This window comes from Quercus robur, chromosome 8 (genome assembly GCF_932294415.1).
Source record: "Quercus robur chromosome 8, dhQueRobu3.1, whole genome shotgun sequence".
Lineage (NCBI taxonomy): Eukaryota > Viridiplantae > Streptophyta > Magnoliopsida > Fagales > Fagaceae > Quercus > Quercus robur.
In genome coordinates, this window is record NC_065541.1 from 67,739,142 (window position 1) to 67,755,652 (window position 16,511).

Below are 16,511 nucleotides of genomic sequence, written 5' to 3' on the forward strand. Positions count from 1 at the left end.
GAAAACAGAGAGAGAGAGCTGAGTGAGAGGGAGATTGTGCTCGCGCGCAGAGAGAGAGAGAGAGAGAGAGAGAGAGGAAGAAGAGACCGAACCCAGAAACCGACTCTGATGAACCCAGAAACCGACTCCAACTAACCTAGAAAACCCAAGACCGAGCTCGTTCGTTGAGCAATGCCCAAACCCATTCATCCAACCCAGAAAACCCATTCGTCAAACCCAGAAAACCCATTCGATCGCACCATCTCAGACCCTCATCGCGCTGATCGTACCACCGGCGAGATCGTCACACCCCCACACCGATCCACCCAAAACCGATCGTTCTCGTCGCACCCCAAAACCGATCGTCCTCGACCCAGATTCGTCATCCCCGATCACGATCTTGCCTTCGCACCGATCGCGATCGCAGCACCGTGCCCCGCGATCTCGCCTCTTGTCAAACCCAGTCGCCTCTCTCTCTTCCTTCTTCTCTCAATTTGACCGGATTATGAATTTTTTTTTTCTGGGTTTTATTTGTGTTTCTGGATTGAGGAATGAAATTATATATTTGTTTGGCAGCTGAGAAAATGTGAGCAATAAGTAGAAAATGTGTTTTCTATGGTATTTTCAACAACACAACCAAACACCAGAAAATATTTTCACAACATTTTCTGAAATGCAACCAAACACTTGAAAATATTTTCCTTTCCTGAAAATAGCATTTATTTTCCGGAAAATATTTTACATGAAACAAACACAGCCTAAGAAGCTAACTTGCCTACCTACACTAAGTAGCGTCTTTGATGAAAACTAATGTGATTTTATCAATTAAGAAATTGTGGAAAAAATTTATAAATCAGGGTTTTGAAAATACACATGCAATTGAACCTATATAATACTAATGATTAAATTTGCTTTAAATGACCTAGCCAAAAAAAAAAAAAAAAATTTGAAATTTAAGGCTTTGCTTGGGAGTTCATAAGGGAATGAAATGGAATTGAATGAAATAATCATAAGGGAATGGAGTGGAATGTATTTAAGCAAGGGAAATGAATGAAATGGAATTAAGTAACCTTGATTGGATGTTCTAAAATAAAAGAATGGAAATAAATAAAAATGAATGAATGGTAAGTAATCTTATTTGAGAATATAAGGTAAGGGTAGGAGGCATCTCTTCCCGATGTGGGATTGAACAAATCCGTGAGGGTCACTCCTAAACTCAAAGCAGACAATTCCTTCTTGGGGTAGATTTGTTCCTTACACAATTACTATTAGACCACTATTTAAAAATAAATGGTTGAATATATAGGAGTATTTTAGGAGTTTTAGTAAAATATTTATTAAATCTAATTTTATTCCCTCCCATTCCTTCCAATTTTGGGGAATGAAAATTTGAGATTTTAAGAGAATAGAAATGAATGAGTATTCCTTTATAGGGAATGGACTTTTCATTTCTTCTATTAAAACTCCTAAACAAGAGAAGGGAAGAATATTCTAAAATTATTATTTTTATTCATTTCCATTCCATTTCATTCCCAAAGAAGGTCTAAGTGGAAGGTAGGAGTTTTGATCCAAAATTTGATATTTAAGCAATGGGTGATAGCTATCCCAGAGAAATAATCAGTAAATACTACTAATATTAATATATATATATATATATATTTTTTTTTTTTTTGTGGAGAGAAGTATTTCTTTTAAAAGGAAATATTATTTAGTAATGTAATGTAATATTCAGGGGGAAAAAAATGGAAAAGAAAAGGCAATACATAGTGCTAAAGGTGGGTTAGTTTAAAAAAAGAAGAGAGAGAGAGAGAGAGAGAGAGAGAGAGAGAGAGATTGGGTATAGTGTAGGAAGGACGGAAGGAGAGAATTCAGTGGGAACAGGTGCATAATAAGAAAAGAAAAGGCGGTCTCTGGTCTCTGAATCTGAATCTAATTGTAATTGAGATTTGAGACGACGACACGACAAGTGGTGCGGCGTCTCTCCCTCAAACTCAAACTCAAACTCAAACTTAAAAGTGTTTGTTTTTATTTTGTGTAATAATCTTCTTCAATCGGAGACGGAGAGGGATCGATCTGATCAGAAACAAAAGAAAAAAGGTATTTCCATTTCCTTTATTTATAAAAAAAAATTCAACACCACTGATTATTATTCCCTAATTTGCCTTCTCTGTTTAATGACTGTGAATCCCTTCTTCATTCTTTATGGTATTTACGATCATTTGACTTTTTAACAATTTGGATCGCAATTAATTTTGAATAGGAGGATGATCTTTCTTCATTAGTTTTAGTCTGGCTGTGCTGTGTCTCTCTCATTTTCTTAATTCGATTCTTCGTATTTCTTCTTTCTTTGTATTCAATATCAGTATCAACTCAAACCCACATCTTCATTACTGCATTTGACTTATATGCATTTAATCTCTTCTTTTCGTTTGATATGATATCCCAAAAGCTGCTACCATTATTGTAGTAATTGTAATGTCAAGTTATCCAATTCCAGACCCACCTATGCTCTACTAAACAGACCAGTTTTTGTAGCATCTCTATTCGGGAGAGGGAGGGAGGATTTGTAATTTAATGATCCCAACAATGTGAATTATACTCTGATTAAAAGTATCCCATTGATGTTCACTATAGTCTATAGTTGATAATCAACAAGAACAATTTTACATAACAAATTAAAGGGATTGGGGCTTCACCAACCACGACTAAAAAAAGGTGATTCCGTTCATTTGTTGTCGTTACCTTTCATTGGTGGTAGTGGTAGGTTGCTTCAGATTTCATGTTTCTCCTCTTCACTTCTACTGCATGTTCTGATTATATACACACATCAATAGCATTGTGTACATTATAGCTTCTTTTTTTGTAACTTGTCTGATATTGCCGAGCCTGAGGGTTTCCCTCTTCCTATTCAGTTCCATAATCATTCGAGGCTTTGATTATCCATGGTTTCCTGCATTTATTCATTGCAGCTAGTACTTTGATAACTGTCCCTTCATTGCACATGAGTTCAACAGTTTCAACATCTCGAGGATTACTTCCACCGGCAAGGATTGGCACCTGTGAAACCCCAAACGCCGGGCCTTCTGGATCTTTCAGCCAGCCTGAACTGGAGTTCAATGACACTGATGACACTGAGTTACTCTCTGTATCTTGGAATCAGGACTATGGTTGCTTTGCTGCTGGCACAAGCCGTGGTTTTCGTATCTATAACTGTGACCCTTTCAAGGAAACTTTTAGACGTGATTTGAAAAGCGGGGGTTTTAAAATTGTTGAGATGCTCTTCAGGTGCAACATTCTGGCACTTGTTGGTGGTGGAGCTAATTCCCAGTATCCACCAAATAAAGTTATGATTTGGGATGATCATCAGAGTCGGTGCATTGGTGAATTTGCATTTAGGTCTGAGGTTCGTGCTGTGAAATTAAGACGGGATCGGATCGTTGTTGTTCTTGAGCACAAGATTTATGTATACAACTTTATGGATCTGAAGCTTCTTCATCAGATTGAGACTCTGGCAAATCCTAGGGGTTTGTGTTGCCTCTCACACCATTCGAATGCATTTGTGTTGGCTTGCCCAGGTCTTCAAAGAGGACAGGTTCGAATTGAACATTTTGGGCTGAATATGACAAAATTAATTCAAGCTCATGATTCTCAGATTGCATGCCTCACCTTGACAATGGATGGGCTGCTTCTTGCAACTGCTAGTACAAAAGGCACTTTGATAAGACTATTTAACACAATGGATGGGAGTCGCTTACAAGAGGTAGCTTACCTGCTTATTGATTTTTGTATCATATATATATATATATATATATATTTTTAATTATTCTCTCAAGCTTATGCTACATGGTTTTAGGATGCAATCTTCAAACTTAATTTTTAACACCTCAGCATGGTATTGAATATGCAATAATTTGAAGGAAAAAAATTATTATTTGTACTGTTCCTATATTCTGTCCCTAAATTAATGATTCTTGTGACCGATCATCGGGTTCATATTTAATTCCTCTTTTGCTCTAATTCTTTATAGTTTCTCATTCAACATTTTCTCATAATCTCACTTTGAGCCATAATTTTTTAATTTCTTTTTGAACCGCTTACATCTTGCCATGGTGGCAATTAAAAAAATTAAATTAAATTAAATTTTGAGACCTAATAGATCAATGCCTGATTACCATGTAGTTCCAAAAAGGAGTAATGGCTTTTTTTGAGGATGTCTTCAGAAAGAGAGATTTTTTGAAACTCATTTATCTTGTTTATTATATTAGGCATTCTTGCATTGGTTACAGAATCTATAGGTCTTTACCTCACCTTTTTTATTAGTATAATTTATTATATGTGTGGAAGATACAGTGCCCACTTTTGTTGGTCTTTCTTACATCCAATGCTTGCATATTCTCATTTACTTCTTGCATGTAGGTACGTAGAGGAGGCAACAGAGCAGAAATTTATAGTATTGTGCTCTCTCCAAATGTCCAATGGTTGGCAGCATCAAGCGACAAAGGTACTGTTCATATATTTAGCCTCAGAGTTAGAGTGGTTGGGGAGGACTCATCTGCTCAGTCAAATGCTGCTCAAGGGCTAGCAATGTTGCAGCAGAATTCTTCAACTGCCCTAGATGCTCTTATTTCTCCAAATACTGGTGCCAACCCTGGGTCATCATTATCTTTTATGAGAGGTAAAGGAGGCTTCTCAATCAATAATCCAAAGACTTGGAATGTCTGCAATTAATCTTCCTGGAAATTTGCAACTTTTCACTAAGGATTTATGTGAGACAGAGTTGATTGTGAAAATTTTTATATACTCTTTGAGATAACTTGAACATATCTGCTCTGAAATGTTAACATTTAGTGAAACATGAATATTATTATTAACTCTTATGGTTACTTTTTCATATGAAGTGCGTATTCTGAGCATGGCTTGGCTGAGCCTGTTATATGGTTACTCTTTTTGCATGAAACTCTTATGTTTAATTTGTTTTCACAATGAAATGGTTACACTTCAAATATTAAACTAATAGTTCTGAATTTGTATCATCTCAAACTCAAATAATTCATGAAAACATTGTTTGAATATATAATGAAGAAATACTAAACAAAATAAAGTGTTAGGCTGTGCTAGGCCAGTCCATGCCAATGTACATCATGCCCAAGGCTAGCCCAAAACTTGACCAGCCTTTAAAAATGAGCCCAGCTCATCCTACAGGTCTCTTGGCCCAAGGGCTAATATTTCTGCCTGCACTGGGAGGCTTACCTTTGGGATCAGCTAAATACTGTGCTAGAAATTTAACCCACCCCAACTCATATCTCTGAACTTTTCTTGAGTGGTTTTCCTTGACATTGTGGAGTGGGAATGGTCTTATGGTGTTTTCTTCCTGTACATCTAACCTATCTAATTTTTCTGATACTTTTCCAGGGGTTTTACCAAAATATTTCAGCTCAGAATGGTCATTTGCTCAGTTCCACTTGCCAGAAGACACACAATTCATTTCAGCGTTTGGATCTCAGAACACTGTTGTTATAGTTGGTATGGATGGGAGGTATGTAACTGTACTATTTGTTTATTTTTATATTGGGAATTTATACTTCTTTTTTGTGTGTAGAATTAGAGAGCATGATTCTAGTCTGATTTATTTAAGTGAATGAAATTTATATTTAAAATAAAAATTTAAAAAAAAAAACCCATAAAACTGCCATTGAGCTCTTTGTTCAAATGACATCTGCTCCCTTTGTAAGAGCAAGGTGGAGAGTGAGGCCATGGGTTCAAGACCCTCAAGATCTGTGTGAATTACTAATGAAAAAAATTCTTAAACCTGATTCCTGTTTGGTCCTGATTTCTGGAGTTGTTTTGGATTAATTAGTTTTTATAGATTCAAAGATAAAGCAATATATCCAGCGCTAAATCTTCTCTCAGCTCACCTGACTACTTCCTACTGTTTATGCTGATTGGGCAGATAACCTTTTGTTGGAACTATTGACAAGTTATATTGTTGTCATTTTGTAGTAAATCTCTGACCTCTGTACCTAAATGCTTGTGTCTCATGATTCTCCTCAACTAGTTCATTTTGTTTTTTATGTGGAGAAGCTCTTTCATACGATTAAAATGAATTCTTTCTAATGATGAGTCCTACATTTTTTTGATAAATTAATGACGAGTACTACTTTTATTAGTAGCATGTAGCTCTGTGTATTTTGTTTGGAAATTGGAATATTTAGTCACCTATATAGTATACCATTTGGAGTGACTTAGGATCCATGACAATTTTGAGTAACCTAGAATAGTTGACGACATTGAGATGATGTCTACCAACTTGGTTGGCGGATTTGGTATCAGCTCTATCCCTCAAAGTAGGAGACTAATGCAGCTTGAAGCAAGTGGCAGTGACCTTATGTAGTGATTGGGTGGCTGTGTATGTGGACTTGACTGTTTTTGTGTGTGTGTGTGTGTGTGTGGAACTTACTGCACATCCTCATGAAGCAAGCCAGTAATGTCTTGTCAAGTAAGAAGACTAATTAAGCATTTGCTTAGAACACATTTGAGTTATCGTGTGCTTGATCATGCAAACCTCTCAATGTTCATTTGGATCTCTTGTGTCTGCAACCCCTAATGATATGCTTGAGAGGTCTGAAGTGAGCTACATGCCAATGAAAATTAATCCCTTGCAGATACCCATAGCCTGGGCTAAGATAAATCTGATATCGGCTAGCAATATCAACAAAAATCGTTATACAGTAGTATTATTAATATGCTTCTCTCAGATTTGGACTATTAGTCTCTCTTACCCTTTTTCCCGCACTATCAGCTTCTACAGATGCAGCTTCGACCCAGTGCATGGAGGGGAGATGCTACAGCAGGAATATGTACGCTTTCTAAAAACTGAAAGAGGCCTGGATAGGGATGTACTGATAGCATGAGCAGTAAATTCTTCTCATCATGTGTAAAAATGAAGCTCGAATGTCTTGCTGTGTAAATTCATCTTAAGGCTATAGTGGTCTTCTTCACGGATGATGTATATATAGGTCTTATTACCGAGTGTCATGAAGATACAAATTAAGAAATATTGAAGTGTTCAATTATGAGCTAAAAGGGAAAAAAATGTATTTGTCAATAATTAATTGGTCCTCACAAATTCATGTTGTATGTGATCTTGGTGTTTATGTACAATTTGATTTTGTTTTTTTAAATAGGGTAAAAAAATAAAATCAAAAAATTATTTGAGAACATTATCAAATATATGCTTGCATGCCAAATTAGGATGGTAAATATGTCGGTTCCGCAAAGGGTTGTAAGCCAACCAAGTATGAAAAGTTCTAAATTGTTCATCAACAGATTAAATTATATGTTCAAACTTGATTCATTTTCTTGTCAAACAAGTTCAAGCATAATCATGAGCTGCTTGATTAACTTAATTTTTTTTTCCAACTTATAATAAATATCACAATTAAAATTCTTTTACTCCTTTTCAAATTTATGCTAATAATTAAAAATTAAAGTATGGTTAAAATTATCTTATTGGGTTAATTAGATGAAATGATTTTTATTTTATGAACTTATGAAAATTGCCAATTCTATATTGTTAAAATTTATATATATAGTTTTTACTACAATATGGAATATCTATATTATCAATAAATTATAAGTAATTATTTGATTTTTTTTATGAACTTGTTTACAAATAGACACAGTATCAAGTTTATCTAAGTATATTTTCATATATATTTATAAATATATAATATTATATATTCTTAAATCAAACCTTGTGCTAGTGAGTTTGACTCATTTATTGGTAAACCTAAATTTGAGCTTGATGTTTAGGGGAATGGTTTTATGGTGTTTTCTTCCCATTATCCCACATATCTATTTCAGCTCAGAATGGCCATTTGCTCAATTCCACTTGCCAGAAGACAAAACCTTTTTGGATCTCAAAAAACAGGTTATTATTGTTGGTATGGATGGGAGGCATGTAACTATACTATCTACAGGTTATTATAGTTCGAGCTTACTTGTTACCTACACATCCAGTTAAGGCTTCCCACCCTTCAGGGGTGGATCTATAACCCAATTTTTACTTATCAAAAAAAAAAAACTATACTATCTATTTATTCTTAAATTGGCAATGTATATGTGGGGGCTCAAGAACTCAAAAGCTAAAAAGAACTAGTATGAGTCCTGAGTTGCATAACTAATATATGGAGAATACGAGACGGAAATCCACAATAGAATAATCAGATAAATGATCAAGGATAAAAGAGTTGAGTCACTGCTAACAACTGACAAGAACGGTGCTCCCGAGGGAGTTACAAGAATAAAACAAAGCTGAACTCTCCTAAAGAGCTCTTCTTACTTTCTCTCTCCTAGTTTTTATCTCAATATTTCTGGATCTCTTTCCTTGTTGATCCTCTCCCCCTTTTATAGCACCTCTCCTCCTCTAGTTGTCCTATTCTCTAGCTGGATTTTTTGGGAGTGGCTTGTCCCATCAACACACCTTTCTGCCATTTTATGATCATTAGGGTAGGTTTTAGGGCTGTACTCCTTGCTCAGGCCAATTAATCAGCAATTAATGCGGCTGATATTAGGTGAGGAGGGTCTTAAATGCAAAGGTGATGGATGCGTTGGGTTCTACGTTTTTCCTTATATGTTCCCATGGTAATTTGATGAAGTGAGACTATTTCGGTTAGACGGCAAGGTGTTCCTTGGCAGTGTTCCTTGGTAGGGTTGTGCCTCTTAAGAACACGGGCTCCATGAGTGTCCCAGGCTTGGTCCTCATTTCGATCCTGTCGTACCCCAAGTTCCTTTAATTTCCCTCGGGCTTTAGGGCAGGTGTCCTATCGTGTAAGGAGCGCCATAACTTGACCTCTTGAGGTCAATGTCTTCGGGGTGTGCCCAGGTGCGTCCCCCACCAGTATACTTTTGTTTCTATGTAACAAAAGAGAACATAATTTTAGTATTGATTTATGTAAGTCAATTTTTGCCGACAGCTTATTAGTATTGAGCTATAATTCAAATGGCATCTCCTCCCCTTGTATGGGCAAGGTGGAGGGCGAGGCTAACCCTTGAGATCCATGTGCAAATACTAATGAAAAAAAAAAAAATTTTAAATTGATTCCTATTTGATTGTGATTTTTGGAGTTGTTTTGGGCTAATTATATTCTATCATCACCCTTCAAATATAAGTAAACCCATCACTTATATTACAAAAAATAAAAATAAAAATACAAGTCTTTAATAACATAAGAAAAATGTAATCTTGCACTGAGAATGTGACATAATTAATAATGAAACAACTTCTCTTTCAACACAAATCTCTCATCCCAGAGCATCACTGAGTGGACTGAACGGGACCGATCAGACCAAAATGCTATGTTGATGTAAGTCAATAGAAGTGTAGCAACAATCAATACTTATATAGATTTCACACATTACCCCCACATTACCCCTCTATTTGCGCAATCACCAATTGGTTTGGAATGTTTAGAAACCTAACTGAAGATGACTTTCCTATTTATAATATAATATTTAAAAAAAAAAAAAACCTAAGCCATTTATTTGCCCAAGACTTGCATGTTTATATTGATTTATATATTGTCAATAGGCCTTGGGTTTGTTTCTTCACGAAATTACAAAAGACACCATATATTATTGGTCATAAGTTATGAAAAGGTAAGAGTTTCTGACATTCAAGTGCCAAGGATAGCTCTCCATCTCCACACCATCCCAGCTGAATCTTGATCAAGTTAAAGCTTAGATCTGACATTACTCTTGTCATCAAGAACAAGCATCACCTTCCCAACCACTTTCCTATCTTTGATAGCAGAAAAGGCGAGGTTGGCCTGTAATGAACAAGAAATTTAGTTGATCAGAAGTTCAATCAACCAGTATACATTAATCGAAAATTAGATTGTCTAAACTTAACCAAGTGGATCCTTTTAAGCAATATATGCTAGCATGTTGCAAGATACAGCAGCTTGTTCAACTAAGCTGCTGAAGAGCTACTCCAAGGATGTGAAATCTAATTTTACTCTTTTTTTTTGGATTCATTTTAAGTGGGATGGGGGGATTCAAACCCATCGCCATTACTAAGAAGAAGAAAGAAAGAAAGAAAGAAAGGCAAGTATTATTGTATCATGATAATTTTACGAATTTGAAGCAACTGGTAAATTATGCTTGCAATAGGAAATGACTTTGTTCCAACTATTGAATCCTTCTCATGACACCCATTCTATACTTATATGTGTTCACAATTTGGCCCTGGTTCCAAGGAAAGTTCATGAAATTGTATCGCACACACTTCGAGGATAACAACCAAGACAAAGGTTGAACATTTCAAAAAGCATTCTTCTCTGTTCAGAATTGAAAAGAGAATCCAATTCACAGGATAAGCTCTAGAATAATATTAAATCAACGGACACTTAATTAAAAGAGATCATAAGTGAATGAAAAATATTCCATCCTGAACCAAGTTATCTGGCCCAACGAATCTAATGAGGCTTGGTAAGGCAACCCACTCAACTGTAAAGCTTTGAGTTGATTAGCAACCTGATAGGCGAACCACACCTAAATTGGAGCTCTAAGTCCTAAAATGAATTTTAAGTTATATTCATTTTTGGCCAACTCAACTCTACTCTACCACCCCTCCCTCCCTCCCCTCTCAATCCAAACAGGCCATTAAGGATTTACTGACCTCAGACAGGTTGTAAGTATGAGAAATGTGGATGGTAATCAAGCCTCTTGCCATCCATGAGAGCAGCTCCCTAACAGAATCTTCAAGAACACGCGGTCGATGAATTTTGTAGCTACCCCAGTAAAGTCCATGCACTGTCCAATTCTGGTAGTTTAAGCAGGATGATGCATTATAAAATTTGATAATGAAACTATATATACATAAAATGCAGAGAATCCTTAAGCACTGAACAGAAATCAGAGCTATGGATAGGTGGAGATTAAAAACTAGTATTTAATTAGTGGTTTGATACCTTGACGAGGGCGATGTTAGCAGGGATGACAGGGACCTCACCGCTAGCAAAGCCAATGACAAGAATGTGGGCACCCCAATTCAAAAGCCTCATGGTTTCTTTAGCAAGCTTGCCTCCCACTGGATCGTACAAAACATCAACCCCTTTGAGGTTTCTGGACTTGAGGAAGTCCTTCACACTTTGGGTAACCGTAACGTTTTGAGAGCTCAAGTCAACGACATGATCAGCAACACCCAATGACTTCAAGAAACGGACCTTTTCAGTGCCCCTAGCGACGGCAATAACAATGGCTCCGCAAACCTTTCCAATCTGAAGAGCAGCAAGACCAACCCCTCCAGCGGCCCCAAGAACCAACAAGACCTGACCAGAGGAGAGCTGAGCCCTGTGGACAAGAGCCACATGTGAGGTTCCGAAGGCTACAGGAAGTGCACCAGCTCCCACCAAATCACACCCATCTGGAACGCGAAACAGTTGTGACTCCTCGGTAACGATGAACTGAGCATAGGAGCCAAGAGCCGCGAAGGAACAAACCGGGTCTCCCACTTTGAATTGGGAAACCTTGGGACCAACAGCATCGACTACTCCGGAATAATCGGATCCAGGGATGAAGGGCAGAGGAGGCTTCTCCTGATACTTACCCTGTATCTGAAGGTAATTCGCATAGTTCAAGCTCGTCGCTTTCACCCTCACTCTCACCGCCGTTGGAGACTCAAATGCTGGGATTGCCTCCTCCTTGCTCAATACTATGGGCGATGATTCCCAATCTTTTGTCGTCGGATCACCCAATTTCCTCACCACTAGTGCTTCCATTTTTTCTTCTTCTTTCTCTCTCAAAAAAGTCTCCTCTTTTTTCTTTGGCTTTTATTCATAAACAAAAAGATTAGATGACCCTTTTTTAGGTTACTCCAGCTGGAGTTCCTAAAATTCTATTTTCTATTTTCTAGGTTTTTATTTTTATTTCCTTCTCAAAAATATTTATTTTTATTTTTTATTTTTTTGAAAATTATTTTCTAGATATTAATTTTTTTTTTTTTTTTTTTTTTTTTTTTTAAGGCGAAGAATTTAATCATTCATTGATATGTAAAGAGTCACAGTACAAAGCATCCGCGGTAGGCGCTGAAGTATCTTCAATCCAATACATATCCTTAACTAAATTCCCAACATGTTTCGCTAATGGGTGAGCCACTATGTTTCCACATCTTTTTACCCAATTGAAGGACAGAACCTGCATTCCTCTAAGGTTGCACTTGATGTCATCATAAATATGGCCAAGCAGTGATCTATTCTCCGTAGGATCAGATAGAGCTCTCATAACATTCAGACTATCTCTTTCAATGATCAACCTAGAGAATTCAATAGCTCTTCGACACGCCATGACCTCAGCCTCTTCACTACTGTGCGCATAGGGACCCTTAGCTGACATTCCCGCCATAACCTCACCATTTTAGTTCCTAATAATTGTTCCAAAACCCGAGCATTGCAGGTCTAAGAAAACAGCAACATCAAAATTCAGTTTATACTCCTCTGAAGGTGGAGCTCACCATACACATCTACTTCCTGGTGTGTTCGTAATCATTAGAGTTTCTTGCACTTTCTTATACTTATCAAGGAATTCTTTAGCTCTCCTATTCAGCCAGCCCGGTTCCTTCAATTGTCCACCATGTACCACTGCATTTCTTTGGTTCCATATAATCCACGCTTGCACAAGAAAATGCTCCAGCTCTTCCCTCGGTAATTTGTTCATCAAGCACTTAAATAAATGCCTAAAATCAAGGCATTTCGTAGACCATTTTTGCAACGAAGTTATGCTTCCAGCCCAGACATCCTACGCAGCTCCGCATTCCCAAATAGTATGGATGGCAGTCTCGGCAATTCTTTTGTAGTAATGGCACCTGTCATCAACTAGTATTTTTCATTTTGCGAAGTTCACCTTGGTCGGAAGGATTTCAGGGCAAGCTCTCCAACCAAAAACCTTTAACTTTCTAGGAACTTTCAATCTCCATAGTGCTTTCCACGTCTGCTACCCCTCTGCACTTCTTGAACTTTTTGCCCAATTCTCAGTTGTCACCACTTTCCTAGCAATGTGATAGCCTAATCAAATCGAATATGCACCATTTTTAGTGTGCAACCAGACCACTGAATTTGCTACCCTCCTTCAGCTTAATGGAATTCTGCAAATAGCATTTGCATCATCTCTATGAAAGCTCGCCATGATTATGTCTCGCCTCCAACAATGTAAATCTGGGTCTATAAGTTCTGAAACCACCCATTCCTCCCCTTCCTCAGCCACCAGGTGCAGCACCTTATTGGGGGGATAATTTGGGATCCATTTATCCTTCCTTACCCGAATATCTTCACCATTCCCACTCTCCAACAGCAGCCACTCTTTAAAATTGGCATGGCAGCCATGATACTCCTCCATACAAAGGAACTGTTGGGAGGAATAGCTGCATCTAGCAATTGGCATCGAGGGATATACTTAAAAAAATATACATTAAGATATATAGCATAATTTAAATATATATATGAGAAATGATATATTGAAACTTATTTTCTAGATATTAGTTTAGTTTTAGCGTCTCATTCTCATTTTATACATGAATATACTTAAATATTATTAATAGTCATTCTTATATATATTTTTTAGCTCTTTAAAAAGTCTTGTAAAAATATTGTTAGGTAGAAAATATAAATTGTCTATTTTTTTTTTTAATTTTAAACTCTTTGGTTTTTGTACACCATAACTCACTTGGATGGATATTTATGATGTGATCTCACATTTGACTCTAAAATCTATATATATATATATAATAATAGGTGAAGCTGAGAGAAACTCAAATTAAAATTTCAAATTAGAGTTCCAATTTTGTATCATGTGTCCTAAATTAATTATTTTTAAAGAGTTTTATTTCTTAATTTTAGAATCAAATGTGGGACCATATTATAAATAGTCATCCAAAATGTCTATTTTGGTTTTTGTACACCATAACTCACTTGGATGGATATTTATGATGTGGTCCCACATTTGACTCTAAAATCTATATATATATATATATATATATATATATAATATATAATAGGTGAAACTGAGAGAAACTCAAATTAGAATTTCAAATTAGAGTTCCAATTTTGCGCTATGTGTCTTAAATTACTTATTCTTAATGTATTTTATTTCTTAATTTTAGAATCAAATGTGAGATCACATCATAAATATTCATCCAAGTGAGTTATTAAGTAAAAAAACTAAAGAGTCTAGAATAAATGAATCATAAAAAAAAAGTGCTTCACAATAATTTTTTTTTAAAATGGACAATTTACATTTTATACCTAATACAAATTTTTTTAAAGAGTTAATAAAATATAAAAATGACTATCAATGGTATTTAAATTATATATATAAGAATTATTGTTGAGGACTCTTTTTTCACCCCACATGGCACTACTTCATTGGCAACCTACGCCACATCGACATATCATTGATTTTTTGGATAAATCTCTTTAAAACCCAAAATAAGCTTATTCTAATGGATTGGGCTCACATGGCCCACAAGATCCTTATTTCAAGAAGTAGATTCATGGTCCACATTTCCTCTTCATCAATTGGGATCATAACCCCACAACATCATCAACATCAACATATGTATCGGGCTCAAGCAATAAATCAAAGCTCACGGCTTATATTACCTCTCTTATGCTCATGGCAAGCGGCTTTTTCAACAAAAGCTCATATTTACGCCAAATAACAACAAAACCCAAGGTACGTCATCTTGTCTTTGGCTTATGATCCAAGCTCATGAGCCTCTTTGGGGAAATTTTGGGAGTTGTGGTTTGGAGGGCCAAGAGGTATATTCAGTAAAGCTCCAGCGGTTTAAAGTTGATAAAAGAAACATGTTGCTTGGCGTGTCTTCTCCAACTCCCTGAACTTTGACGAGTCCGTGTGTAGCGGGTGACATATGGTAAGCATCTCTTATCACATAACACTTAAAATGATAAAACTCCCCATTACTCTTTTCCTAAAACTTAATGTTCATCATATGACAAATACTCAATATCTTCAGCCATCTAAATGCTGAACAAATAACTATGCATTCAACCTTCAGCTGTTCCTATACAAATTTAGAAACTTCATTATATTATTCTACATAAATCTATATTACTACTTTCAGCTAAAATCCAACTTAAACACATGGCCTAATCTGATTGGCTATCTTTAATCTCCATATATATATATATATATATATACAAAATATTCATGATATCTCTAATATCCAGCTGCTGTTTGCCACAATCAAACCATATATTTCTGCCAGCTGCTAGAGCAGAGCATTAAATGCTCTTCTTGCTCACCAAGATTAAGTCACAACACAATGAGACCTTAACTAAATCTCTAAAGCTTCATTAACTTTCAACCAATCATTCTATTACTTACTAAAAATGTGTTGTAATAAAATCTTGGACCAAAAACACAAATACCCAAAAAAGGAAACATTTCCAGCAGAACTCCAGCAATGTGTTCAGCACTTGACACCTGGCTGGAAGTGACATCATTAGCCATTTAGTGCTGAAATTCCAACAGCCGAACATCTGACATCATCTGCTTCTGCCCCAAGCAACAGCTGTCTTATGACAGCTGTGATAGTTGTCTTATGATAGTTATGACAGCTTTTCCTGACAGCTGTGACAGCTTTTTCAGAACAGATGTAACAGCTGATACAGCAGCCTTGAAATTACAAATTCTTCCTTGTTTGGCTAAAAACCAAAACCAACTAAGGAAACTATCTTTTTCTTGTTAAAATACTTTCATTTTCTCCTACTCTTTCTCCAGCAGCTCTTACCCAAAATAGTAAGAATACCTTAAAGCTAAACATAACATTTTTTGCCAAATCTTAAGATGGATTTTATGAAGATTCTTTGCTGATTGGGACAGATTTTGGCTGAGATTCTTTGCTAAAATACCCCCTTAAACTCAGCTATAAACAGAACCCTTCATCAACACCTCAAGGGGACACCAATGGAGAAGAACTCTCTCATAAACTTCCCTATTCTTTCTCCCTCTAATTATCTTCTTAAACTCGTAATGAAGTTTAAGCCTCTGAGTTTTTAGTTTTTAAATTAGGAACTAAACTCTTTAGCCCTTAGCTCATAAATGCCTTCATAAGCCCTCATCCATCCTCTAGCAGAAAATCCCAGCAGCATTACTAAACACACTACAACACCATTACTCTTCTCATACTCATTCTCTCACTCTCCATGTTTAGAAAATACATCTATCTTACTGCTCCTATCTCCAAATACCTAAACACATCTCCATACTCTTCTCTTACAAAATCTTTTCTCTTGGAAAGCAACCTCTACAACTTTTCCAACAATTATAATCTCATATTTTTACTATCTTTAACCTCCATACCTCTCATACTTCCATATATCATACATATTAGAAATACTAAATCTCACAAAACATCTATATCTTTTACCATCTCCACACTTCTCAAGAGATATCAAACACTCATACTAAAAACCCTTCTCATGGAAAGCATAAACTTCTTACTAAATCCCTTCTCC

General features: G+C 36.2%; 2 protein-coding genes across 2 annotated transcripts; one reads left to right on the forward strand and one right to left on the reverse strand.

Moving 5' to 3' along the window:
* The first annotated feature begins 1,787 nt into the window (after positions 1-1,787).
* LOC126697908 (autophagy-related protein 18c) lies at positions 1,788-7,116 on the forward strand. Its single transcript, XM_050395036.1, has 5 exons — positions 1,788-2,076; positions 2,949-3,739; positions 4,396-4,654; positions 5,392-5,515; positions 6,779-7,116. The coding sequence occupies exons 2-5, from the start codon at positions 2,981-2,983 to the stop codon at positions 6,888-6,890; spliced, it is 1,254 nt and encodes a 417-aa protein (XP_050250993.1). The 5' UTR covers positions 1,788-2,076; positions 2,949-2,980; the 3' UTR covers positions 6,891-7,116.
* A 2,061-nt stretch (positions 7,117-9,177) lies between these two features.
* On the reverse strand, positions 9,178-11,848 carry LOC126697909 (uncharacterized). The gene is made up of 3 exons (XM_050395038.1): positions 10,950-11,848; positions 10,658-10,801; positions 9,178-9,806 (listed from the first exon to the last, which is right to left on the reverse strand). Exons 1-3 carry the CDS (start codon positions 11,757-11,759, stop codon positions 9,711-9,713), a joined length of 1,050 nt encoding a protein of 349 aa, XP_050250995.1. The 5' UTR covers positions 11,760-11,848; the 3' UTR covers positions 9,178-9,710.
* Positions 11,849-16,511: the final 4,663 nt, after the last annotated feature.